At 47.7% G+C, this 25,859-nt stretch overlaps 1 protein-coding gene across 6 annotated transcripts in view; it reads right to left on the reverse strand.

The window, feature by feature from the left end:
• The window catches only part of LOC144734286 (dystrophin-like), a 636,663-nt gene that overhangs the window by 363,225 nt on the left and 247,579 nt on the right, over positions 1–25,859 (reverse strand). For all 6 annotated transcript variants that reach the window (XM_078616432.1, XM_078616429.1, XM_078616430.1 and 3 more), the window contains 13 exons: positions 21,798–21,948; positions 19,923–20,042; positions 18,555–18,656; positions 15,604–15,711; positions 14,814–14,993; positions 13,498–13,679; positions 10,136–10,259; positions 9,497–9,584; positions 7,224–7,465; positions 5,945–6,125; positions 4,213–4,358; positions 3,632–3,844; positions 1,938–2,051 (listed from right to left, as the gene is read on the reverse strand). In XM_078616432.1, coding sequence (XP_078472558.1) covers positions 1,938–2,051; positions 3,632–3,844; positions 4,213–4,358; positions 5,945–6,125; positions 7,224–7,465; positions 9,497–9,584; positions 10,136–10,259; positions 13,498–13,679; positions 14,814–14,993; positions 15,604–15,711; positions 18,555–18,656; positions 19,923–20,042; positions 21,798–21,948 — 1,951 coding nt within the window. The remainder of the gene's footprint in view (positions 1–1,937; positions 2,052–3,631; positions 3,845–4,212; positions 4,359–5,944; positions 6,126–7,223; positions 7,466–9,496; positions 9,585–10,135; positions 10,260–13,497; positions 13,680–14,813; positions 14,994–15,603; positions 15,712–18,554; positions 18,657–19,922; positions 20,043–21,797; positions 21,949–25,859) is intronic.

The raw sequence follows: 25,859 nt of genomic DNA on the forward strand, positions 1-25,859 counted from the left end.
ATTGCAGTCATTGTCCCCCCCCCCCCCACCACTTTCATAAAAAAGCCCACTTTCTTGTAGACCAGTACCGAGATGCCTTGTGCCCACACAGGGAAAGCTGCCACTCGGGGAACCCTTTGAATGTTTGAGATAATACATCATGTAAGGTGAGATGTTGAGGCATTTAATCTCCCTCTAAGTACCAATAATTGTATTATTATTACTCCTGCGTACAGTCTCCTTGCCAATCTACTCCTGGAAAAAAAGGCTTCCCTATTCCATGCTGGTTGCGTGGGTTAACTTGACCATGATGCTGCACCACACTGGTCGGTGTGGGACGGTGACGGTGGGGGGCTCAGACGTCAGTCGCCACTTTTGTCAGCCGTCGCTGGAAACTGAACGCAGGTCGTGTCGTCGGGTCCTTAGGGCAGTGTGCTTAGCACTGCACCACTCACCACCAGGAGGAAAAATCACCGATGTGTGCTCGGCTTCGGAGCACAGAGACGCGACAATTTCCGCGACCTTTTTTTGTTTCTTATTCGGTTGGGACTCCGTTTGAAGAACGACCGCGGTGTTGTTGAAACGACGCTACCGGTTTCGCACTTTTATATTTTCGCGCGGTTGAAATTTCCTTTTCACAGTCGCCGTTAGCCGCCGAGGGTCGTGGCGGGGGTTCCTGTTTTCATCCCACTTTTAAACGAGGGCTATATCGGCACGTAAAAATTCAGACTGGCCGATCGATTGAAATGGCTAGCGTCTACGTTCGCACGCTGTGCATGTCGTGTCTTGCCAAGCTCGCCCGGGTCCCCGCTCGACGTCGGAACGTCCTCACGCCACCCGCTCGGCTCGGAGCCCCTCAACGATCTGCTAACAAAGCAGCCCCACCCCCACCAATCACAGCATCACAAAAGCCCCATGGAAGTGAGAAATTCTTCACATTCGAGTAATTAATTAGTTCCTAACGGAGCCGGTTTATGAATGGATGTGTGTTGCGGAGGGGCGGGCGAGGGTGTAGCAAGGGGTAATTTACTTCCAATGTATCATCAAAACCCTCCCCACAAGTCAATCCAACTTCCCCCACTTCACCTCTCCCTCAACCTCTTTCTCTCGTTTGTCTCTCCGTCCTAATAGGTTTGTGGATTTTTTTTAAATTTAATTAGCTGAGCAGCTGCTATTCCTTTTGCAAGTTCATCGCTCATGCAAAGCACCGATGGCCAAATGCTGTCCGTTTTAATAGCAGTGATACATATTCTCTATTTCTCTGGGAACGCCTCATACAGTTTTGAGAATATTTAAGAGGGGTCCTTCTCAGGGATGTTTGGTCAATTCCTGATTAAGTATTTAATCCTTATTAAGTATTTAATCTCGGGAACACAACGGCATCGCTTGATGCGCATCATCTGGCCAGGTGTCTCAGCAGTAGGGTCGAGCAGCTGGCAATAATCAGAATGTTTTGTTATTTATTCTGGAAGAATCCTATAAGCTATAAAGCTCTTTTTCACAGACGTCCAGTCGGGGCAGGTGAGAACACTCGAAGGTTACGGAGTTCAAATCCTCGTTGGGGGTTGACTCAAACCCCATCACTCCTCTTGGGTCGACAAAACAAGTACCACTTTGTACAGAATTCAACACTGCTTGTCCTATGGAGGAGACTCGTGCATCCATCCACCGGATTTATCCATTTCCCTCACTGGCTCAGGGGGCCGTAGCCGGTGAAGAGCGCTGCCTCTCAATGCCCATTTGAGCAGCAAATCACTTTGAAAGCACATTGGCACGGGGCTCAGGAATATACGCACAAAGCGGGACATTGCTTCGCTACCCCACAGCAAGGGTTTTACAACGCGACGTGGGTTTCGCTTTTCTAACGCTGCCCTGGCTCAATTTCCACCGCTCGTGTTCCATTGTCCGGCGGGCGTGGGTGTTTGTGTTGTTGTTGCGCGGATGAATGGAACGCGTACGCCGCACTGCTCCAGCTGCTTCTCCAGGGTGTCGGTATCTCCGAGGGCCGGGCGCTCCTCCCGCAAAAACACGTCCACTTCATCCATCCACTTGCGAAGGGCCTGGCACTCCGCCTGAGCACAACACACAGGCGCACCCCCCACACCCCCCGGGGCCCTCCGTGAGTCAAGGAGCCACCTGTCCTCCCCGCCACTCCCGCCCCCCGCTGGCAAGACTTGACTGGTAGACGCAGCTAAGAGAAGCCGGTACGCTTCTTCACTTAGCCGTCGACAACGACAGGGAGGCACGAAGATCGTGTGAGAATAAAAATAATAGGAGTGTGCGATTACGTCTCTAGATCACGAGAGATGGTGGTGACTCGGGGAGGCAATCATCCATTCACATGCCAATTAAATGAATATATAGCGTGGCCCAAAAGCCATGAAAACATAGGGTCATTTAATTTATTTTAACACTGGCGTTAAAACATTTTAATAGTGTTTTTTTCATTTAAGTTAATATTTTATCTATTTTCATTATTCATATTTTTTCTTCCTGTGGGGTCACCTCAAATCCGTTGTAAACAAGCCTCGACCAAGAACCCAGAGTGTATTTGAGACAAAATATACAATTGCTGACTGTTAAAAAATTACACCTGCAGTCTTAAAAAAAAGTCCTGAATTCATTTCAAAAGAGAATTCATGCATGCAATAATGGTAATGGAAGTCAGTTTGAAGATGTGTTAAAATAAATTAATATAACTCTCTGTGATTTGCTGAAGTAAATGTAATAACCCTATGCATCCTGACTTATTAGCCACCGCTATATTTAAATCACAGCGATTGCATTTAGCCAAACAGACTGAAAAATCACACGTAAAAGTTTTGTTTTGCTTTCGTGAACAGTCGTTGGCAACCAGGCCGAGACAATCAACTCGCCACACTTGAGAACCCAGTTTCAAACTGGGAGACTGTTCCAGTTAAAACCCAGGATTCTCAGCAGTGAGGGCTTCGTGCTCTTACCGTGGAGCTACTCGGCCACCTCGCGGATACACATATATAGGAAAGCTAAACTATTATTTTTCACGAGGTAAGGCCCCCCCCCCGCACTGAGCTTCATGGTTCTCTTTCAGAAGCGACCTGGCCACGAATCAATGCTCAACGAAGCGGCTCATCACGTGGAAATTTCTAGCAGCCAAATACTCTAAATGCATGATGTTGATTCTAAATGTGGAGAGAACCGGAGAACGCAGAGAAAATTTTACGCGACCACAGGGAGAACGTGCAAACTCCAAATGTACAGATGTTCGAGTCGAGATTGAACCCACGACCTCCTGCATACCAGGCGAGGGAGATAACATCTGGCCACTGCGGTGCCCCCATATATAGATTTCCACACTTTCATAGGTTTGTCTGGTCATGCCGTACAGCTGTGTTGTCGGGTTGTATCCTAACAACAGGCTGTACAACCTGAAAAACACGTCAAAGAGCCACATATATAGCCGTCACAGAAATAGTCATCGCAGTTCTAGATAGTACTAAATCTTATTTTATATAGATTTATTAAATTGTACAAAAAGATGATAGCGGTTGAAATAAAGAGTCGGGTTATTAAAAGTGGCCGCGTAGTTATGGTGACCGTTAGGAGAAGAGGCGCGAGTGGTTCAGGAGGGTTTTGGGTAGGCCTGGTCACAGCCCGTCCGTGTGTCTCTCACCTTGAACTTCCCAAGTTTGGCAGAGAGGTCCTCCGCTCGCTGCATCCTCTCCGGGAGCTGCGTGGACAGCTTGTTCCACCGCTCCACGATCGGCTCCAGCTCGGCGCGGTGCTTGCGAGCGGCGTCCGGGCGAGACCGCCGGCTGAACTCCTCGGCCATGACCCTCGCTGAATCCAAGGAGCTCTGTCTCTCGCGCTGGGCGGCTGACAGCCCCTGCGAGCGAGCAAACGCCACCATTCAAGATTCCCTTCCAAAACGAAACTTTAAAAAAATTTAATCAGATAAGGGCCACACTGAGCTTCATAATTATTTTCGCCGAAGCGACCTGGCCGTCACAAATGGAAGCTCATCGAAGTGGCTTTTCGCGGAGAAATTAATATCGAGCAAATCATCTCAATGTGTGTTGATTCTAAATGTGGAGGGGAAAACTGGAGGCACCTCGTCCCAAGGCAGACCAAGAAGGCGATGGGCTAGGTGGTATGAGTGAATGGACAGATGAAAATGAACAATGCAGCACAGGCTGGCCAAAGGGCAGTTGGAAGTGGAGGGCGGCGACTTTGTAGAAGTTTGAGCGGACGCACCTTGAGCTCTTGCAGGCGTTTGTCCATGACTTCCAAGTCGCCGAGTGACGCGGGGATCTGCCCAAGGCGAGTGCCGGCCTCCTGCAGGAAGACCTTGAGCGCCGCGAGCGTCTCGGCGTACTGCGGTGGAGGGAGGCTGTCCAGGGCTGCGCCAACAACGCGCAGAGGCGCCAGAGCAAATGTGATCATCGTGAGCGTGGCGAATTAACATCCTGCGGGATTGCCAGCTCTACTTAATGTCATTCATCTAGTGACTGACGACTGCATTGCGGTACCCTCGATTGCAGAGCAATGTTGATTAAAGTTTCAATGAGGCCATGGCTGAAAGTGGAAAATTCTTCTTCTTGGTTCTTTCGGTAAAGTCACGTAGAAGGGAAATAATAAAATAATAAAAATTAAACATAATAAAATACAATTCTCACGACGTTTCGGCCACAACGCAAGCAGCCGTCCTCAGGTGAAGAACAGGTCTGTCGGCAAGACAGCGTCTGAATGTTAGGGTTAGGGATTTTATTATTTCCCTTCTACGTGACTTTACCGAACGAACCAAGAAGATGAATCCCTGCAGCCACGAAAGCTTTAAATGGAAAATTATTAATTAAATTACCTCTTTTTGGCACCACTCTTCATAAGCGCTAATGAGCAATGTGCCTATCCATACTCATCCCCACGAGCGGAATGTGATCCTTCCACAACTGGCTCAGGGCTGCGAAATGTTCGAGTAAAAAAAAAACTATTAATTTCCGAAAAAAACTGCGAGAAGCGTCCTGGGGGCTTCCCACCCACCCCGAAGAAACCTGCACTTCGACGCAGCTGCTAAACGCAACCGGGAAAATGTCCGTACGTTGCATGTACGTACGTGGCATGTACGTACGTGGCATGTACGTATGTTGTGTGTATTCTGAACGTCTTTCGCAGCGTACGTAGCCAACCTTGACAATCGGAGGTGCGGAGGAAGGACAAAAACTAAACATGGTTGAGCACAGGGTCCGCTCAATTATTTCGATGGAGCAATAGCCGAAGCTCGTCACTCAAGATTACTTGAAGCCACAGCATCTCGTGGCTAAAACGAAGTGTAGATTTAGATGTGTTGATATTCAAACACAGCCACACGCAAGAATGATGAAGGCTGCAAACAGGAGATGAGCATCTTCCCAACGGCCTTCTGAGTTTGACACCGCTGCAATCCTCTCCATTACTACGACACGCCAGCCACACACTCTGCCGATTCACCCGACTCGTCAAATGCCATCTCACCTATCTACGCGACCTCTTTTGCCAGGATATGACTGCTCAACCCGAACTATGACTACCTTGATACTTGCATTGCCTTTGTGCTCTTCGCCTTTAGGCGTTCTCTGGTCTAACAACGGTGGTGAGACTAGGCCAGGGGTCGGCAACCAAAATAACAAGAAGAGCCATTTCTTTCCAATTCGGTACAAAATTCAGTATTTCAAGAGCCGCAATGCATCTGAGTACATACTGTACATACGTACATATTGTCAAGAAGCAGCCCGGAGCCGTAGGTTGCCGACCCCTGGACTAGGCCATAAAGAAGGCTCTCTCGTGTAGGCCAATCGGTTTCAAAGACAATGCGAAAATTATCAGAACATGTATGCTTTGCACGTTTTGCCACAAGCATGTCTGGCCAGCGCAGACGTGATGCATTGCGATAAGTATCCGTTTGGTGTATGAACGTCTTAACGCCTGTTCTTATATTTTGCCCTCTCACCTGTCTGCAGCTGTCCCTTCTTAGCCTCCAGCTCAGACATGGCCTGCGCGTAGCGCTTGTTGAGCTGCACGAACTCCGCGTCCAGGAAAGCGAGGGCCCCGTCGCGGAGCTTCAGGGAGCTGGCCTGCACGCCGAGCCTCTCCACCTCGCCCTTCATGCCTCGCACTTTCTCCAGCTCCGACTGCCACAGCGAGACAACCGTGTGGGTGAGACAACACGCCAACGCCCGAAACACATCCTCGCCGCAGCCCACAGGAGTGTGGGTTCCCAACCGATCTGGACACGCGGCCAATTGTCAACCATCAAAATGTTTTTCGCAGGCCACCTTGGATGAAAACTATATATATTAATATATATTTTTTATAAAGTAAAATTGCTCGTTCATAACCAACGCAAATGACCAGGTCAACCAGCCAATAGGCAGCTGTAGTGATGAATCCTGAATACAACATCAATAATTTATTTGTTTTGGGGGAAGAAAAAAATTCAAGCTATATGAAGGAGTTTCATGGACCACTGCCCAAGGCGTTGTGGTCCACCAGTAGTCTGAAAAAGACACATTAGGAATCACTGCCTGTAGGGCCGATCCACACAGCTAAACGTCGTTGACAAGGAGAGGTCAGGGGAATATGCATCCAATCCATAAAAATAAATATTATCTTGCTGATCCTCTCAGCCACAAGTACATTTTCTTTAACGTATTGATTTCTCTCAAGAGATCACTGACACAGAATGCCTCTGACAGCTGTGTAGCACCAGGTAGGTGTTTGGCCACGGTGGCAATATGTTAACTACATCGCCTGGTATACAGGAAGTCGTGGGTTTGATCACGACCCTGACATCTTTATATTTGGAGTTTGCATGTACTCCCTGTGGTCGCGTGGATCTGTCCAGGTCCTCTGGGTTTTCCCTCCACATTTAGAATCAATCTTGATTTGAAGCTTTCGTGACTGCACGAATCCATACTCTTTGGTTCTTTCGGTAAAGTCACGTAGGTATAAAGTAAAATAAATCACGTTTCAGGTGGGAAAGCATGCTTCAACATTCATTAAGAGTATTTGGCTGCTATACATTTCCACGTGATTTGCCACTTCGTTGGGCTATCAATTGTGGCCAGATCGCTTCTGAAAAAGAGCTATGCAGCTCAGTAGGGGCCTTACCTGGTAAAATAAAAATAGTTTATAGTTTAAATGTGGCAAGCATTAAATCTACGTGTTTGTCAGCGAGCGGACGAAGGCGCTGCCACCCGTCCCCGCCCGTGGCGCCCCCGTCGTGCCACCTGCAGCTCGCCGATCCGGTGCCGAAGGTGTGCCGCGTCGCCGGTGTTTCCCGGGCCCTGCTGCAGCAGCGCCTCGGCCCCGGTGAGGCCCCGCTCGGCGGTGCGCGCGTCGCGCTCGAAATCCAGCACCAGGCCCTGGTAGACTAGCCAGGCCTTGCGGTCGCCTAGCAACCGCAGGAGCGCTTCCCAGCGGGTAGACAGCTCGTTGAGCACCCTCTGAACCTCCTCCGTGGGGACACCGTCTGGAGATGGGAGTTGAGCGTGAGCGTGTCCGATCGTTCGGAAACGTAAAAACTATTTTGGGGGTGGGGGGGGGGGGCGGCACGATCTGGAAATAGCGGATGCTGCTACAAACTCGGCATTGTAATCCAGAGGTCGCTGGTTCGATTCCATCTTCTGGAGCACCAGCAGCAGCGTAAATGGGTACACTCATTTACGCTGCTGGGTACACCGCCCACAGTGCGACTGTGGGGCATGCAACCCAAACGACGGACTACATAGTTAAACCATGACACAGACTCTCTCCTGGAGGCCTCCCGTGGCTAGCAGACCTTGACATTGGCATCGAGCTCTTGAACAAATTGTTATCGTTGGGCAAGAATAGGATGGCTGCACCCCCCTGCACGTTGATCCCGCAGCTCGCGTGTGGCGGTGTCGGGTGTGGGTACTCCCAACTCATCTCAGATTCCCGGCCAATATGGACCAGTAGGCCACAGTGTCCCCTGAGAAGGGCCCTCTCGAGAGCTCCCTCTCGGGGAAGTCATTCTGCCTGCGCACGGCATGAGCAATTCATTGTGGAGCTGCACCTTTTACTTTCGAAATAACAGCACCAGATATGGTTTAATGATTATAATCATATGGCCACCGTCATGTAGATTAAATTGGCTGGCGCTGGCGCAAAGATGTTGACTTAACCCTCACAAGTTAAACATCCTGGGTCAGCAAATGCCTAAACGCTATCATCCAAATGAGCTTATCATTTGCAAACGTGTTAAAATTACGGATTTTTTTTACACGTCCAATTTAATGCACGTTTCACGAGCATGATAATCTATTAATGTAAGCATGGTCACATGTCACAGCATTTATTGCTAAATGAAGGGTTAAAGCAATTCCACTGTGCGATTGAAATCTTGGGTGGTTTTTTTTTTTACGGAAAACATGGCTTGCCTCATTGTATTTGTAACATAGCTGCTATGTTAAGAATATCGGCTCATGTACAATACACTGGAAAATGAATTGTGCCACAAAAGGTAGTGTGTGTGTGTGTTTTGTTTCTATGGGGAGCGGAAGAGTAGTGGTTAGCGTGCTGCACTACAAGCCCGATGACCCAAGTTCGATCCCTGCTCACAGCCAACACCAGTGACGATTATCTGAACTGGTCCTGGGCCTCCCCTCGGCTGACTCAAATGAGTACCTGGGTGCGGTGTGTAATTATCGCCACTGGGGAGACGAAAGGAGGCTGGGCTTGGTGCTGGCCACCCGCCCCCTCGTGTGCCGTGCCGGTCTTCACGGGCACTGTTTGCTAACAGCGCTTGCCCCAACAGTCTGTGAAGGCTGTACGAGGGATTTGTTTTTTTGTTTCTCTCAGGATGAATCGAGAGACAGCAGGACAGTGGGGCGATGTTTTGATTATTCAGCTGTCACAGAGGCTTATTCACAAACCGTAGCACAGGAGCCAACCCACGGGGTGGAGGAATCCCGTAACGTACACAAGTCAACCGATTTCTCACGGATATGATAGAAATTTAAAATTTTTATCAGAACCCATCACACAAGACTGGAATCTTGTAGGTTTTTTTTTCATTTAATGGGTTCCAAACTTTAACAGAAAACCAAACTTTTCTCTTCAACACAGCAAGACTATATTTTCAGGATTGTCAGAGCCAAGTGGTTTTCGCCTGGCAGAAATGTCTACAAGTGCAAACAGGACGCTACGGTTTAACTGCCAAGATAATAAGAATAAGCGTTAATTTGGTCGTGTAAAATTTAAATTATTTAATATTTTTCCCGATCACACGCTGCAAAACATTAAAAGCGTTCTTTCGCAACAAAGGTTGCGACGATGCGAAGTTATCAACTAACGAGGACAATTCCGTGGGCGGCCTAACATCACCTCTGCTTGCCAACACGAGCTGTTAAAATAAACACGGCGAGCATCGTCACACGCGTGACATGGCAGGAGTCTGACCCAGGAGCTGGGGGAGCAGGCCAAGTCCCCAGGGTTTGCAGGGTGATGGCAGCAGTGGCCCAATTAGGGTGGGTGAACGCACCTTGTGACATCTGATCGGCCAGCGTCTGCGCAGTGTTCGGGATATCGTGGAGTTTCTTCTGTCTCTCCGCCTTCTCCCTCTCCACTCCCTGACACGGAGTGGCCAGACGTCAGCAAAGACAGCGTTCAAGGACAGGGACGGCACTTATCATAAAGCAGTAAAAATGGTTTGATTTTAAAAAGCCAAATTTCCTGACATAAACAGATTTCAATGCCTTTATTAAACAATAGTTATTGCTGCTAACAGAAATCACGACTACTTGAAAGTCTGTTTTAAAAGGCCGTTTGTTAATTTCAAGGTAATTTTTATTTTTTTTCAGCAAAACAAGGTAATTATGTTCAGGTAACGTTAAAGGCATTTGCAAAGTCTGCGATAAGAAAGACAAGTGCTCAAATAATTCTGCGTTCAGGATTATTTAGGAACAACACGATCTGTACGCAAATTGCATCTTTTTTATTTTGCTCCTTTTCTTGCGAATGTTCAACACTTGTTTTTGGAAGATACCAAACACACAATATCAGACGAACAGTGCAAAAATGTACATGTATGAAGTTGGAATCAAAGTGCCCTGGGCATAGACATTAATTTTGATAATTGCACCTCGGATGCAAAACTACAAGAACGCAAGCGTCTAATTACATTAACTTTCTCCTGGAGGTCCGAGATGTCGCCAGACTTCTTGAAGGTGGAGAACTCGGGGGAGTTGAGTGTGGTCTCCGCTCTGCTGATCCAGCTGTTGAGCTCTTGCACCTCGGTGTCAAATCTGCTTGCACGAGCGCACGGACACAAGGAGGCGATTGCTCATTAGGCGCTCGACGCAAGCCATCTTACTGAACGCCTGTTATGGAAGGCACGTGGAACGGCAGGGGAGGCAGGGCCATCATCAACACACACAGCTACTTTTGTATCTGCAGCCCCACCAGATGCTTATTTTCAGGCTAAGCTGACCTGTGGGAGGCCAACAGATGATACGCACACCGTATTCCACAGTAGACGGTGTTGCTAAAACGAATGCAGCGTGCTAACCACTGCACCGCTGCTCCCTAGTGCGCACACGCATGCACAAACACGCAAGCGAGCGCTTGCGATCGCGTATCAAGGGACGTGGAAAACAGACAAGGTGGCACCGCGGTTATTTGCACGGAGCGCAATTATAGGTCAAGAAAGAGTCCCACTTGGGTGAGTAATTAGACCAATTAGCGCAGCGAGTGTGCCCACGCAGCAAACGCGCATGAAAACACTCCAATTATTTTTTTTTCGGTGGGAAAACAAGAGGAGAAGCAGACAGATGCATGCGCACGCATTCGGTGATAATTGCATTACCATTTTTGTTGTGCCATTTATCTAATTCTCCAAAAAACAAACACAGGGAATATTCGCCAACACATTAGTTCTACACCTGCATATAATGAAGCACGGAAAGGTGCGTAATCCGACTTGCACCGACACGCAAGCAAAGGAACCAATGAGCGTTCGCAAAAGTCAGCGGGCGTCATTTGGGCAGCGCACATTTCCAGAAGGGAAGATGAACGAGACTAGCAATGGAATAGCCGCCAAAGGAGAGAAACGTGTCTGAGTGGTGATTACCGTGGTAGATGAAGGGATGATACTAAACTATGTTTTATTTTAAACGATGTATTTATTTTACCAGGTAAAGCCCACTGAGCTTTATTGCTCTTTTTCAGAAGCGACCTGGCCGCAAATAATAACTCAGCAAAGTGGCTTATCGTCGCGTGAAAATTTAAATACTCTAAACGCGCGTTGATTCTAAATGTGGAGAGAAAAACCGGAAGACCTGGAAAAATCCACGCGAGCACAGGAACAGCATGCAAACTCCAAATACAGGCGTTAGGGTCGTGATCGAACCCATGACCTCCTGCATACCAGGCGCAGGAAATTAACATCTCATAGCCACCGTAGCGACCAATCAAATATTTATTTAAGCACACGAGTAAAATGGATGGTAGCAATCCTGAAAAAATTATGATACATTTGGAGGCCTTCATGGAGCAGTGGATAGACCATGGTCGATTACAACAAAGCGACAGGTATTGCTTGCTGCGCACATGGCTTCCGACTACAAATGGTCTTGCTCGACGGCCTCCAGGCATCCCGTGTTTGCGCTAAGGCAGGCAGGCAGACGTAATCCCCGCTTAGTTCCCGAATTTAAATGAGATCAAGTGCGCCGAGGTCGATATGCGCTTAAGCGCCACGTTACACCGGTTCCCGGACGCTAAAATTTACCGACGCGTAACAGGAGTGGCGCAAACGCAACGTGGTATTGTGATGCTTCCACCACAGACTCTGTACTTGAACGCTCAGGGCAGTGCGACCGGTGATCACAATTGCGATGATGTGGCCAACATACAGGCACAACGCCAACATACAGGCACAGCCCGAATTTACTGTACGCGCGCACAACACCAGAGGGCAGAAACCGCTTCCAGTTGTGATTTTGATCGAGATCAAGATTTTTATATATATTTTTTTATTCACTTTTCCAGAATAATTCATATTTTTAGGCCAAATGGATTTGGATTATTTGATTGTTCGATATATATAATATATGCTTTGTCTGTGGAATTACACCGGAATTTTTCTTCTCATTTGAAACTGCAACCTTGAAAATGTATTTGAATGTCGAGTACAATTTGAAAGTCATATGATTACCATCATCATGGGACCTCCTTTGCCAGTACCAAAATATGAGAATAGGTTTTTCCCCTTTTTTCGGGCAACAAAACAGGTGTTAAGATGTTAAAACACCAAACGGAAACCTTTTACATTGAATCATGTCTGCATTAACCACAATACTTGTGGTCAGAATGCAAACAAAAAACGTACTCTGATAATATATGCATTGTATTTTAACATCTTAACACCTGTTTTGTTGCCAGAAAAAGGGGGAAAACCTATTCTCATATTATTACCAATCAACTGCATTCATAGAGCTGACTTAGTGGCTCAGGGTGCCGATGCAATTTAAGATGTGCTGAGCAAGCACCGGGTTCCAATTCATGTGGTCAACCGTGATTATAATGGATTCTCAAGCAATGACGGGCTTGATCATCTCAGCCAAATCGGAAATTACTGAAACAGTAACCATCGGTTTAAATAATATTTTTTTCCATTGCTTAATCCAGCAAATTCCATATCCGAGGAATAAACATTTGGTTTGACCATCGTGTGACAAACATTATTTGCAAGACGTAAAAAACGGCACGACATCTAACGAGGTCTCAAGAAGTGGCATCAAGTTCTGTAATGTCATCTTTTGGGCACGGTTCCCTGACGCCAAGGTAATGCTCTGCTCACTGTGAGACCTCCAATAGGAACTGTGTTCATTTCATGACATTATGCCAATTGCATTTCAATGGTACTATACTAAGAGCGGAACACCCCAGCTAATATAGCATCTATGATCGGGATGGGCCTGGAAATTGGAAAGCTTTTTAAACAGGGCCCTACAGGGTTTAAACAGGGTCCGACAGGGTTGCAACATTCTGACCCACTCCAACTGGACATCTGCGAAAAAAAGAAAAACTTCATAGCTCATCGCATTCCTCCAGTATAAATAAATATTCTGATTCGGATAAATAGGGCCCTAACGGCGCTTCAAAAGGGGGACGGGAGGGGGGACTGGGCCATCAGCCCTATTGCCGCAATGCCCTTCCCACCTTGGATCCGACGCTAATCTACGACGCCTTCAAGAGCGCCGTTTGCTGCTGGCAGCTTGGCGTTACGGCCTTCCAGAACGGACCGTACGTAGCGCATGACGACACAACGCACCGCCACACAGACACGAGGCAGACATCGCGGCGATACACGACTCCGCTGCTCCTGTCGACGGGGTTATCTGGCTCCACCACCTGAATGTGATGTTGCGGTTGTTGCTCTGCGTCTACTGCATGAGCCGTACGGAAGAAGAAGAAGCAGCTTGACATTTTGGGTCTTTGGGACGTGGTGGGAATAAAAAACACAACACAGCACCCAGCGCCCACCTCTTGTGCAGCTCGGGGTCGAGGAAGGGCTTCTTGGTGGGCGGGGCGAGCGCGTGCTCCTCCCGCCCGTGCTTCACTAGCACCTGCTCGCGACTGCTGCTGCTGCTGCTGATCACCGTCACCGTCTCCAGTACCGTCATCTGGGTGACCGACGACTGGGTCTGGCTCACCGTGTGCGACACCTGAGGGCGCGCGGGCATGGTCACGTGATCAGCGCAAGCGAGTGGGGGGGGTGAGAAGAAAGAAAACACTTGGGTGCTGCTTACTGTTCACAAAAAAAAACTATTGCAATATATTGGCAGACCTCCATTCTGCTCCTCCATGTATATAATAATAATAATCTCTATTTTATACAGCGCCTATCGTATTGAAGTATCTGCAAGCGCGGTACGTAAAATTAAAATTACACTCATGAGAACAGATAAAGTCTAAGTGAAAAAGACAGCTGGCAATAACAATATCTATGACTACACTCAAAATTCCATGAAAATGAAGAACTATGATAAAAAGCTAATAATATAATTTCAAAGTGATCCAACCGGACAACAGAATTGGTTTTCAAATCATAAGTTATGGGGAAAGCCTGTATATATATAGAAATGTGTGGCCCTCATACACCACCCCGGTCTTAATAGGCACTCGCTAGAAGTGCTTGCCCTTTCATTTATTTAGAACTGCTTCTCGTATCTTGTTTATTCTCTTTCCCCCGCACCTCCGATTGCCACGGTTGTGTACGTACGGCGCGAAGGAAGTTTAACACACATACAGTACGTACATACCGGGACTCCTCTACTTACGAACATTCGACTTACGAACTTTCAGAGATACGAACAAACCTGTCCATATGTCCAATTGCCTGTTCGGACCGAGAGTCGTAAGTGCAACTGCCGCGCAATCGATGGCGGTAGTTGTTCGGTGTCATTACCCAGCATTCCCAGCATTTCTGCCAGAGCCGCCGCCATTGTTTGTTGTTGTGTTGCCGCTGTGCGGTTCACTACGACCTTCTCTGCGCTTTTCACGAACGCTATCAACCTCCATCGTGTCTCAGACGCGTGGCATCTACATCTGCAGAACATGAAGAACCAGTGGAATCTACATCTACAGGAGATTATACAACTTGTAAAGCCATTCCCCGTGTTTAGTGTACATGCCGTACAACATGTTTGGAATCGACAGGAGTAGAGTTGGACTTACGAACAAATCGACTTACGTACAGACCTCTGGAACCTGACTCGTTCGTAAATAGATGAGTCCCTGTAGTTAGGAGTCTGCATGGCTATAAAGGGGGGAGGGATCTTTGTCCTTGTTGATTTTACCAGCTTGGAGTGTCCCTCCAGCTTCTGAACCAGGTTGTCCCAGCGCTGCGCAAACTCGTCCAGTTTCTTCTCAATGTCCCTGGCCGTTGTCTCGTTGCCCATGGCCGAGACCAGCGCCTGGCCTAGTATGCTCAGCTTGCTCAGCGCTGGCCGCTTCATGCTCATGTCCTCCTTCAAGATCTAGAACAGGACAGATGGAACACAAAGATATCGAGAGAACTATGAACATACTGCGTACACGGTAGCGCAATAGTCCGGACACGAGTGTTTAGTTTGTTGTCCTTCCCCCGCACCTCCGATTAGCACGGTTGGCTACGTACACTGGACAAGAAGTTCAACATCCACACGTATATAGACGCAGGGTTATCAGGACTTAGAAGAAGAGAGCGGAGAAATAAATTTATATCAAGTAAACTGGACATCTGTGAAAAAGAGCTACATAGCTCATCGGAGTACATTAAAGAAGCTAGCTGCAATGTAACATCGTGGCACCAATTATTAAAAGCGGGTTCTTCAATAACAACAACCTGACGGTTTTGGCATTGTCGCCAATTACTTCGCGTAAAAGATTGCCTCGTTACATTTGGGTTTTTCGCTTAACTCAAAAACATCCAAACCCGAGAATCAAAAGTTCTGGCTTTACTGCAACGCGAAGAACATTTATCGACGTTGTCCTTCATACTCAGAAGAAGCACATGCACGAGACCGTTTTACTCGACAGGTCAAGGCTACAACAGCGCCATTGCATTTCTGCAATTGGAAATATTGCTGCAATTTTTTTTACTCTTACGGCGAGTTTTCGGACATTCGCAACCATCTCAGCCTGGTCCTTGAAGTTCCCAGTCTGAACTTTGCTGAGGGCATCTTCCTTCTCAGTCAGCCAGGCATCGAACAGCACCTGGAGACAAGAATAAACAAGACGTGGGCACAGCACGTGAAGAGAGGAAACTGAACGTACGGAAAACACCGACAGAAAGACAGCTCAGGCACACAGACACATACACGCACTGCAAAACAGACGGAGGTCCCCTTTAGAGTCTTTGTAGACCAGTGGGGCAAGTGCCGCTCGCAAGCATCTATCAAGGCCGGCATGGCACACGAGGGAGTGGTGTGGCCAGCGGCACGCCCAGCCTGTCTTTGCCTCCCCAGACACACATGTGAATACATATGGACCAACACGTAACATACAACTCTGACGTGTTTTATGCAAAAAATGCGTGGCCGAAAATAACATTGAGCAATAACTGATGGAATTTTTCCACATTTTAAATAAATCAGCGAAGCATTGTTTTTAAGATTAAAAAATGTAAAAGTTAAGTGCTTCTTGGCAGGATATTTAGCAAAGATCTTCACTAAATTTCAAGTGGACAGTGTGCAAACAAGGCATAGACAGTGAAGAGACAAACTGGCCAGCTGATCACACGAGAAATGTCAGGAAAGAAAACGAAATGTGTATGTTACAGCACCCACAGCTGTCGCTCTGAGATAACTGTGACATTAAGTGTGTGTCGCAGTAACACAAACTAGTGGCCCGCGGACAATGTTTCCTTGATTAAATCAGCATTCAAGGTATTACAAGAGCCTGCAAAGCAAGCCTCTGAACCCTTTATAGTCTACTTAATAATAAAAGCAACGGAAAATAAATAAAAAAGTGGGAAAAACATAAACTTCCATTATATATTTGGTGACGCATCACCAGGCAGAGTTAAAGCCAACCAACTCAAACCAAAATGGTTGAGCAGGCTGTGTGATGTTAGAAGGAGGACACTCCATTTGTATAACGGTCACAATAGCCGTGCCTTTTATTTACAGTCTGAGGAGAGGAAGAAAAAGAGGAATGAAACAAAAAAACGAGTGGAAAATGTCAAGAGTAAGGAAAAGTCGACAATGCACGCCTCCGGATTACACAGAGTCCTTGCTCATTTCCACTGTTCGTCTTGTCAATTGCCCTTGTTAAAGTTTTCTCCCAGAAGATAACGGCACCTTAGGCGCGCTCGAGTCTATCCAAGGTTGCGCTAAAGTCACCGTGAGGCCCGGGCAGCAATGGGCGTGAGCTTCATTGTTAATGGCAAAGAAGACACACGACTGGAACAAAAACACGACAATGTTTTTTTGGCCGTTGGGATCGCCGAATTTGCCAGTGAAAGTGCTCGGGACCGTAAAACTAACAGCACCATCTCCTATAGGCGCAAACGACGCGCTGGTGAATCAGCAACAAATAGGTTAAGTAATGTGACGTTTGTGCACTGGAGAGAACAACATGAAAAGCAGTAATGTACCAGCAAGCCTCTTTGAACTATACCATCCTGCGCCATCACTGGTGTCAATGCATGGGTGAGAAAAATGTAAAAAAATATATTTAACATACAAACTTTTCACTTCTCACTTCCATTCAAGTTCTCGAAACACATTTCATGGACTATATATATTAGTTTAAGTTTTATTCCGTGACATGCGTGCAAGCTCACAGACAGCATGTGCAAGGGAGAGCAGTGAAATTGTTACGATCTTGGACTTTGACTAATTTCCCCACTCCCAAACACGTGAGAGAGGACGGTGTGAAAGGCTGTGGTGTCATTCAGAAATATAGCAAGGCCATACATCAGCAGAGTGGGAGGCGGCGGGGAAGGGGGGAGATTTTAAAATTGAATTGTAAATTTTGGAACAACCACTCTGCACTATATTCAGTGGAGGGATGTTGTGGTTGAGGAGCTCACGGATGACGCTTTTATGCCTAGCAATGTATATCATGCACATATAGGTCCGTGCGTAAAATTCCCGTCACGTCTGCAACGCTGCTTGAGAGACGCTCGAAAGCACCGATGCACCCCGCTAACTTGGCGGTGACGAGAATTAAATCTGACGCTTGAGCTATGCAGGGACTCAAAGTGATGCAACGGGTGCCGGCGGGTTACCTGGTTGAGTTGCCAGCAAACTCAAAACGTACATGGGTGGTTAGCCAAAGTTAAAATAAAGTTAAAATATCTTTGGCTAACTTTCTCAGCTCACTGTGGCATTTTCAGGCACAGCATTAACTCGGCGAGCGATGAGCCCAGATCACCTTTTGAGCGTTCTAACTTTGGTGAAGGTGAGCACTTTGGTCATGGTCCCTCTCTCTGTCTCCGCTGTTCGACTCGTTACCGTGTGTGCGTGACCTTGCTGATGTTTGGACATGTCTCCATAACTTTTGTACACTGGTCCACTCCGTAAAATTGTATATATTATCAGATCATCATAGTCTCTGCTTACCTGCGCTTATTTTAACTCCCCTTGTTGGAACATCAACTGGTATGTTTTCCCCATTACCTAGGACGACCTGTCCAAACTACTTCAGTTCCCGCCTTCAAATTGTGATGTACAGTCTCGCTTTGTCACCAATCTCTTCGGTTATTCTTGTGCTGTCCACAGGATAGGTACCAGCCTTGTCTTGCACCATCGTTCAAACTCTACGGTTTTCCTCCTCATCTGCTGCATCGCTCGCCCAAATTTCTCATGCGTACGTCACAATCGGTTCAACAAAAAAATAAACCCATTACCTCAAAGGCTAGCGTGAATTTCGCGGCCCTACCAACACCTTTGTCTTCCCGCAGGTTCTCTCGTCACGAACAACGCTGCAAAGCATCGCTCGCCCAACACGCGGCGAGGTTTCGAGAGTCCACAAGGAACATACAGAGGGGCAGGTGAGCAGGCTGACGACGGGGAGGGAGCAGCCGCACCCCTGCCCTCGCTGCTCCTTCGTACCTGTTCCTCGGTGAACTGCTGCCACCGCACGAGACTCTCCTGCAGGAGGCGCCAGCGATCTTCTGTCCAGCGGCACACGGCCGCCCAGCGCTCCCCCAGGGACTGCCCCGGGGACAGGAGAGCAACGCGCACGCACGCACACAAAGACAAAGAACCTCCGTAGAGCCTTAGCGGACTGTCGGGGCAAGTGCTGTTAGCGAGTAGCACCTATGAAGTCCGGCACGGCACACGAGGGGGTGGGTGGCCAGCAACGCGCCCGGCCGCCTCTGTCTCCCCAGTGCGATGTTTACACATCGCACTGGGTACTCATTTGAGGCTGAGTCGCCCTAGGGGAGGCCCAAGACCGGTTCAGATCATCGTCACCGGTGTTGGCTGTGAGCGGGAATCAATCTCGGGTGGCTACACTACCGCTCCTCACACATGCACACAAAAGCCAAAGATCCCCCATATAGCCTGAACAGACTGTTGGGGCAAGTGACGCTAGCGAGCACCAATGAAGGCTGGCATGGCACATGAGGGGGTGGGTGGCCAACACCACGCCCGGCCGCATTTGTCTCCCTAGTTATGATGTTTACACACCACACGAGGTACTCATTAGAGGCTGAGACCTAGGGGAGGGGTTCGTAGCGCAGTGCGCCAACCGCTCGCTCCACTACCGCTCCCCACACGCACCCACGCGCACACGCCAGAGACAAATTCATACGACGTGGTGAGCAGTCAACCGTTTGATCAATAATTCACTCAAGGAATTGATAAATACAAAATATGTCATTGAACCATCACACCAATATGAAAGTGATTTCCTGCATAAATGAGCGTTGAGGCAGTGCTCAACTTCTGTTTATATCCGTGAGCCAGTGGTGAAATTTCCACATTCCTATGCCGGGGGCGATTGTAACCACAGGACAAGCACTGGTGACTTCACCACAAAGTGGTACCCCCCTTTTTTATTGACCCCAGAGTGATGATTGGCCGAGTCAAACCCCAACTAGGATTTGAACTCGCAACCTTCCGATTGCAAGCCGCTCATCGTACCTCTAAAGCCACCTGGTCGGATAATATTTCAGCAGACACAAGAATCAAAATGACCCGAATTATTAATTAGCTATTATGAGGCCAGTCGATGAGCCTTTGGGGAGTCTGGGCTGCGAAAAGCCAGAAATCTGAGGCTTTGTGTCTAAATGGGGCAGAGTGGCGGACGAATTAGCCAGACATGGACAGGGCCAGCCAGACTGCGAACAACGGAGTCTGGGCTGCGAGCCACCACACAAGAGTCCAGGCGGAGAGCCACAGAGCGGCCCTTGGTGGTAGAGATACGGGGGAGCTGGTTGCGGAGAGGAGGGAGGCGGGCGCTGAATGTTCGGGCACCTGCAGTTGGGCCTCGAGGGCGGCTGTTGCGTTCTCTCCCGAGTTCTCATCCACGACCACCACCATGTGCGTCAGAGAGTTCACACGCACCTGCTCCTGCTCCAGGTCCGACTGCAAGGACTGCGGGCGCACGTTCGAATCGGTCAGTTCGCTTCGTCGTAAGCAACACCTACAAGCCGTTCAGTGCTGCCGCGATGTTATATATATAGACGAGTGGATTTGTTTTACTTCTGATTACCCGCAAGCTCGGAAGCTGCCACGGTAAATGTCACGACGTGGTTCCCAACAACACGCGGTACAACAGGAAAAAAACAGCCAGAGAGCTAATGCTCAGTTGCAAAGTTCCATCATGCACATATTGGTTCGGTGGTCAGCATTGTCTTGCACATTTAAATCACAAGACACACAACTGGAAAGCCACCGACTAACAAACTGACGCGCTTGACTTGCTATTGGCGCAAGTAATAATAGATTAAGCATCCAACCCTAATTGTGAGGTTTTCCACTTTAAGACGTGCAACCTTACGTGTAAAAAGAAACCGCAGCCAAATATTTGCACATTAAATCATTGCCTGCAGATACAAAAGTATCATGATTTGTGCAATTGCCCCAAAAATGTGAATATGCTTGTAATAAAATAAAACCTTTTTGACGAAAGAAAGCACTCGAAGCCAAAAGATGTGCTTCATCTTCGAGCGAGTCAGGCAACCATGGTATGAGACTCTTTTTGAATGCAAGTGAGCATCGCTTTCTCTTGAGCTCAAGAGTTGATAATTTATAGCTTTGAATTGGCAGGTGCAATAATGGCTCACGCCACTCCATAAAAGTGTAGCCTCTTTGCTGCTCTGATGTCATTATTGTTCTCAGTTGCTAGTTGCAGTGGGCCTATCCTCTCCAATAAAAATAGTTCTGCAGATACAAACACATTTGCCGAAATTAATGTGCTCAGAAAGGTCCTGTTAGCGAGCACCTATTAAGCCCATAATCATACATGAGGTAGTCGTGGTGGAAACCATGACACCGATGACAGATACTAATCTTTTACTGAGCTTACCTAAAGGAGTTGCATCACAATATCGCACTCCAATTGAGGCTGGTGATTTGCATGATCATAGATTAAACTTAAACAACCAGGCATTTGTAGTGCATATCACAATTCACCACGGTAATTTGATTTATTATTATTATTATGTATCACACTTGCTAAGCACAGGGCTCAATAAGCCAATCGTTCAGCAACAAACAACACTCCGGAAAGTGTAATTAATTAAGAGTTAAGGCGTTTCCTGACACGAACAACGGTTATAATAGTTCGGGGAAGAGAGACGATGAGAGGGAAATTCCGAATTCGAGAAGCGACGCACGCACAAAGAAAAAAAAACACACTCGCGTTCTTTTCTCTGACAGCCGTGTCGAATGCCAAAAGGTGGTTCTACTCTAGGGACCCGAGAATAGCAGCCAGGAGGCCGGGATGCCCTCGACACGGCCGAGCAGGTCGTGATCACAGCCAGAGGCTCTTTCGCTCCGCTGACAGCGAGATTAACCCTTTGCCGTTCCGAGGTGGCTGCAAGATGCAGGGTGGCTGGCGTCCCCGTTCACCGTCGAATCTCGGAACGCACAAGCGGCTCAGCGTCAATTTTATTTAGAGGGGCGTGGTAGCGCCGCTGGTTTTAAAGACGTTGCGCTCAACGTAGAGCGCCGTGGCGCCACGCTCTACGATAGTTGGCGCCAAACTGTGCCACGCGCCCTCCCGCGTACCGATGCAGTTATTTTAGTTTTTCTTTCGGAAGAAAAACCGATGACGTACACGCACATCTTCGGAACGGGAAAGGGTTAAAGTGTCACAGGAAGGAGGTTGGTGGCGGTGGCGCTCACTTTGTGCTCTTCGATCTGCGCCTTCACGGAGTCGAGCTCGGGCCCAATGGGGTGGGCGTCGAGCTTGCGGATCCTCTCCTCCGTGCGGCTCAGCCAGTCCGCCAGCTCCGTCAGCTGCCTCTGCTGCAGCGCCATTAACACCTCGTGCAGCCTGGCACGCGGCAAACGCGACACGCACGTGACAACACAAGTACGTATAATCAACGCGGTATGCAGATACGGTGTAATTAAAACAAGTGGGAATTGGAGATTTTCCACCCTTAAGAAATAATTTCCACTGCTACGGTTGCCTTGTGATGGAACATAAAAGACCCACCCACTTATATATTTGATTTTAAATTACAAGAGACATGCATCACGTACAATTTTTAGCCAGCACGGAGACAAATATGGCCCAGGAATGTGCAACTTGTGCTGGTAACTCAAGTCGATGCCGCATGTTTTGCACACCCGATGTGCAGCACACTGAGAATGGAGATAATTAATTTAGAATCTCTCCTCCTTTCACAGCAAATGATACATTTTGTAATGCGTATATGCAGGATTCATGTGACCTTTACAAAGCACAACCTTATGTGTAGATAAAGTAACGTTTGAAAGATTTCAATGCGTAGTAATTTAAGTTTTTAGATTTTGCAGTTTGCTTCGATGCAACCGAAAGGTGGATTTTAATGCAAATTCGTATGCGTGATTAATTCGCAATCTCAGGGGGCTATGGTGATTTTGATATATTCTGGCCAAGCCTGTGTGTGTGGATATATATCTTGACATTGTTAGCTTCATTGCTCGATTTCAGGCGTTGCAATTGCAGCCAAGGTCATTGACTTAGAGACATCAGCAGGTTCATAAATTTAGTCACAAGACATGCCAACCCTCTGTGACTTGCTGTAATTTCCACAGCAGCCACCAGTCATTAAGTTACAAAAAGTTGTGGCTGCACTTGTGTTGGTCTCAAACTCACGGTGTTAAAATAAAGGGTTATATACACAATATATATGGGGGGGGGGGGGGAAGGGCATACGAGCCCCTTTATAAAATGAAAAAAGAATTGGCTGGTACCTTTTAATATCGCAGTTTCATGTAGGTGTATAAATGAATAGTTTTAATGAGACGCAAAAAAAGAGTCGCATCAATTTAAAGCCGTGGCTATTTTCACGCCGGGTGTTTGACGCATGAGCATGCTCGCAATGTGAGCTGTTCCCCCACATCCCTCGCTAAATAAAGGAGTCGGGGTGAGCCTGCGCACCCTTTTAACATCTCGTTTTCAAAATTCTTAAACCGTGTGTTCAGACTAATGACTAAGTAAGAGGTCCCCTTTGCCATCGTGATAACGCGACCATGTTAATTATGGCTGGGTGGAGGTAATATAGTCCATGACCAAATCAACCGGAATGCGCCCAATCTCGTCAAGGTGCAGAAACTAAGCAAGCGTGAGTCGGTTTAACGTGTGGATGGGTGACCACACCGCCATGCACACACGGGTGGTATAGGCTGCCGTGGGGCTACATGATGGGCAGCAGAGGGCAGTTAGGCAAATTCAATTGCTGTACTGTAATATTCTCCCAATGTCTGTGCTTCCCACTTTCACCAGCGTTCTGAATTATGGCCAAATAATTCCCACCACTAATTCGGCATGGGGAGGCCCTCGTCCAGCAGTAGATTAACAACGGGGTTGTGGACATGAACGTGAGGTTATCACATTGTAAATTCATCCACGGACACAAGACACGTAGACACATTACTTGTAAAAAATAAAAAAAGAACCGCCGTGGAATTAAGCGCCTGGTGGTGACGTAGGGCGCTGCGTGAACATCCCCTTCTCGGGAGCGTGGATCGAGATGATTTCACTGAACCCGCAACTCAGGAAAATGCACACAACCTCCAAGCCATGGAGCACAAAGCCACTCCTTAACAGCAGAGTGCGAATTTTACATAGCCCACACGTTGGCAATGCCATTACTGTCACCGCACTGACATACGGCTACCCGTTATTTATGTCCCTGCGTCACGGCAGCGGGCACTGAGATTATTGCGGGAACTTTGCTGCAAAGGACTTGGACCACACGTGACTGATATAATTTAAACGGGGCTTGCAATCGATACATATACAGTATATACGGATTTAAGACTAAGTCAATATAAAGCAGAGGTCGCAAACGAGTTTTGATGCCTTACCCGTACCCGTACCCGGCCGCACCAGGGTCGCAAACGGGTACCCGTACCCGTACCCGGCCGGGTACGGGTAGCCGGGTATCGGGTAGGGTACGGGTATCGGATACCCGATTGCGACCTCTGATATAAAGTCACCAAATCTCGTCAGATCGCGCAAGCTGATCAGGGTTGAGCCTCGCTTGTTACTTGGATAGGTGACCCGCAGCAGCTGGGCTTGCCAGATGTTGTAGGCATTGGGGACGTGGGGTGGCCAGGGGATGGCACTGCTGAGCGTTGCCACCGCGTACGCGTCAGAATCCCTCGTGGTCATTTGGATTCCTCCCAAAAATACCAAGCACTTGTTGACAGAATTGGTTAAACCGTGCCAATGCAGAAGACTCCCCCCCCCCCACCCCCTTAAAAAACGCCTTGGGATTCCGTGAATCTTTCCTGGGTAAAATAGTTGGTTGGAGCAGTATATTTATTACTCTTAATATATTGAGTTTGTGGACAAAATTTCAGCTTTTGATACAAACGACAAAAGCAATATTCAGCCGAGCCTCCATAAGAGGAAGGGCAAAGGCATGAACACAACAATGGTAAATAAATGCTGACGTAAATAAATATTGGAACACCTCTAGCCTAAAGAGTGAACTTCAGCGTTGAAAACAATAAGTAGCAAAGGCATATTGTTGGCATAAGCCAGGGACCTTGGGCTAACCAGATGCTGCGCTGTGAACTAAAAAGCTTCTGCACTTCATCACGCCTGACATCCTGTCTTCATAAGATCTGCCCCATACACAATGGCCACAAAACAATGCTTCGGGATATGCCCACAAGTTACATGGTTACTTTTGAATTGAATTAGATCGCAACGTATTTAATTGCATGAACTGAAGACAAATATAGCGCTGCATGTGAAAAAAGCAGGCTATTATGGAATGCTTTACGGCCAATCATTCATCACCATCATCATCATCGTCGTACTGCACAGGTTTCCAAGGTTGTGCTGGATAGCACGCTGGCGTGTTTTCAAGAGGTACTGTCTATTCAATTCAGTGAAGAAGCTCCCAACGTCAGCATTGGAACGCAGGACACCATGCACGAACAACACGTGGAACAACTAAAAAACACGTGAGAGACCGATCGTCGTCATCATCATCGTCGTTATCGTCACCATCGTCACCATCATCGTCATCACCATGATCATCGTCATCGTCATCGTCGTCGTCATCACCATCGTCACCATCGTTATCATAATATGCAGTCATATGTGCACTGTGTTCTGAACCTGTAGAATTGAATTCCGATTCTTGGCCAGGGCTAACAAGGCCGCCATGGTGGCGTGATGTTAACGACCTCGTCTGGTATACAGGAGGTTTGATCCCGACCCTGACGCCTGTAATATTTTGAGTTTGCATGTCTCTCTCCCCGTGGTGCCGTGGATTTTTCTCCGGGTCCTCCCGTTTTTCCCTCCACATTCAAAATCAACATGCGTTTAGAGTATTTGGCTGCTATTGATTTCCACGTCATACGCCACTTCGTTGAGCTATCAGTTGTGATAGCCAGGTCGCTTTCGAAAAAAAAAAGCTACGTAGCTCAGTGGGCCTTGCCTGGCGAAATAAAAAATTGTTCATAGTTTAGTTTGATTGACAAGTGACATCTGAACCGGTCCTGACCTAACCGCACCATCGCCTTCACAAACCTGCACTGACCACCAGCATGGTGAAATATGGTGAAATATGGTGAAATATGGTGAAATGTGGTGAAATATGGTGAAAACAACCGTGACGGCTGGTGGGTGGGGAACCCATGGCCCAGCAGTAGATTGACAAGAAGCTGTGCAGTATTACTATTATTATTATTTTGCACATAATATATAGAGAGAGATTTTTCGCTCGCATAAAGGAA

This window comes from Lampetra planeri, chromosome 50 (assembly GCF_965212315.1).
Source record: "Lampetra planeri chromosome 50, kcLamPlan1.2.h2, whole genome shotgun sequence".
Classification (NCBI taxonomy): domain Eukaryota; kingdom Metazoa; phylum Chordata; class Hyperoartia; order Petromyzontiformes; family Petromyzontidae; genus Lampetra; species Lampetra planeri.